This window comes from Coptis chinensis, chromosome 8 (assembly GCF_015680905.1).
Source record: "Coptis chinensis isolate HL-2020 chromosome 8, ASM1568090v1, whole genome shotgun sequence".
In the NCBI taxonomy this organism is placed as follows: domain Eukaryota; kingdom Viridiplantae; phylum Streptophyta; class Magnoliopsida; order Ranunculales; family Ranunculaceae; genus Coptis; species Coptis chinensis.
Window position 1 is genome coordinate 75,921,982 of NC_141463.1, and position 1,763 is coordinate 75,923,744.

At 50.1% G+C, this 1,763-nt stretch overlaps 1 protein-coding gene across 1 annotated transcript; it reads right to left on the minus strand.

The window, feature by feature from the left end:
* Window positions 1-299: 299 nt before the first annotated feature.
* Window positions 300-1,037, minus strand: LOC147483090 (uncharacterized). The gene has a single exon (XM_086579484.1). It carries the CDS (start codon window positions 1,035-1,037, stop codon window positions 300-302), a length of 738 nt encoding a protein of 245 aa, XP_086435610.1.
* Between the last annotated feature and the right edge of the window lie 726 nt (window positions 1,038-1,763).

Sequence of the window (1,763 nt, forward strand, 5' to 3'; positions counted from 1 at the left end):
TTTCCTCTTCCGTTATAAATTCCTTCAACAATTCCTTTCCTATCATCCTCTGAATTAACCATCTTAACGCATAGCAGCCGTTCATCTCATGATTGTGTATTTGATGATAGGCACAATAGGGTCTGCCTTGTACCTCCACTGGCTTGGTTCGTGGACCCTCATACCCCTGCAAATTCTGAATCAACGGTAGTATTTCACTCAACGATTTATTTAGTGGCACTTGCTCTTCTTCCCGCGATAGGCTTTTTGTCTCGACTCTCCTCCCCTAGCCTCTTTCGCTCCTCCTTTCGGCGGCGAATTTAATACCTTCGATATCTGCTGCCCCCTTTGTCAGAGGGCTCATATCGCCGACGCCCCTCACCTTTCTCCAACGATAACACCGCCTTCCCTGGTCTTCTCACCTCCTTCTGCATGGTGTCTTCATACTTGATGTACTTCTCCACCCTAGGGTACAGGTCCTGTAATGTTGCTATCTCATTCTTTGCTACCGACTCATGTACCCTTGTTCCCGGGCGCAACCCTCTCTCGAAAGCTATCACCACCGTCCTTTCATCCAGATTCTCCACTTTCAAAGTCTCCGCCTTGAATCTACACAAGAAATCTCTCACTGATTCCGCGGACCTCTGCCTTACATTGAACAAGGCCGCGATGTCCACCACATGCTTCTTCTGGTGTATGAAGTGATCAATGAATGCCTGCTCCAACTCCTGAAAGTTATTAATACTCTTAGAAGGTAACCTGTAATACCAATCGGATGCTCCCCCTTTTAAGCTTGCCGGGAACATCATACATCTTAGTCCGTCATATCGCGGCTCCTGCCACAACGGCATCTGCTGCCGGAAATGATGAATGTGGTCAGCTGGGTCCCTTGTTCCATCATACCTCTCAAACCTTGGCTGGTTGAACCTCTTCGGCACCTCCGACTTCCATATCAAATCTGCCAGTGGGTTGCGATTCAACCCCGCCACCACCTGACTCGCCGTACCTCCCACGCCCTTGGTCTGTTCCAGGCTAGCCTTCAGATCGATGGCGATCATTTCCCTGACTTGTCCCTTGGTGAGCCCCACCACCGTTTGTTCTTCCGCATTAGTTCCCCCTTCCTCCTCTTTCCCTGCTCTAGACACCTCCCTTTCCTACTCCTCTATTGTTTCTCTCTCCCTCCTTAACCCCTCATTTTCCTCCCTCAACCTCGATATTTCCTCATGCAACAACCTTGTTTCCTCTGCTCCAGACATTACTGTCTCTTCCCTATCCTGCTCCTCCCCTTCGTTCCTTATTGATTCCACATCCATCTCGGCGACCGTCGTCTTTTTTGGTTGCCCCACTCTTCTTTTTGTTGCCATCTCACTATTTTTCACTCTCTCTTTCTTTCTCTCCCCACAGACGGTGCCAAATGTTGTGACCTCCCTTTTCTCCTCCTCTCCTATCCTATTTATAATCCCCCTACTCTCCCTTGGGCCCTCCATCTGTCCCTTCATCTCTCGGTCTATGGATTGCCACGTGGTAAGTTCCCGTACGACGTTAGGGTTTTTCCCGTGCTCCTGCTGGGCACATGTCCATATGGTACAACTCCAAGTCAGCTATCCTTCCGCGCCACGGCTCTACGCTATCGGTCCTCGACTCTCGGCCTCCATACTTGAGTCCCAGGTCCACGACCTTAAATAACAGGCCATTCGTCCCACATCCAGTCCTCTTCCTGGATCCATTACCCGCCGGTCCCTCGGCCATCATAAATTGGGTCGCTACACCAATCCATCATTATC

What these genes read in the sequence shown, in the direction of transcription:
- LOC147483090 (XM_086579484.1), bottom strand. Translation starts at nt 1,037, where the DNA reads ATGATCGCCATCGATCTGAAGGCTAGCCTGGAACAGACCAAGGGCGTG.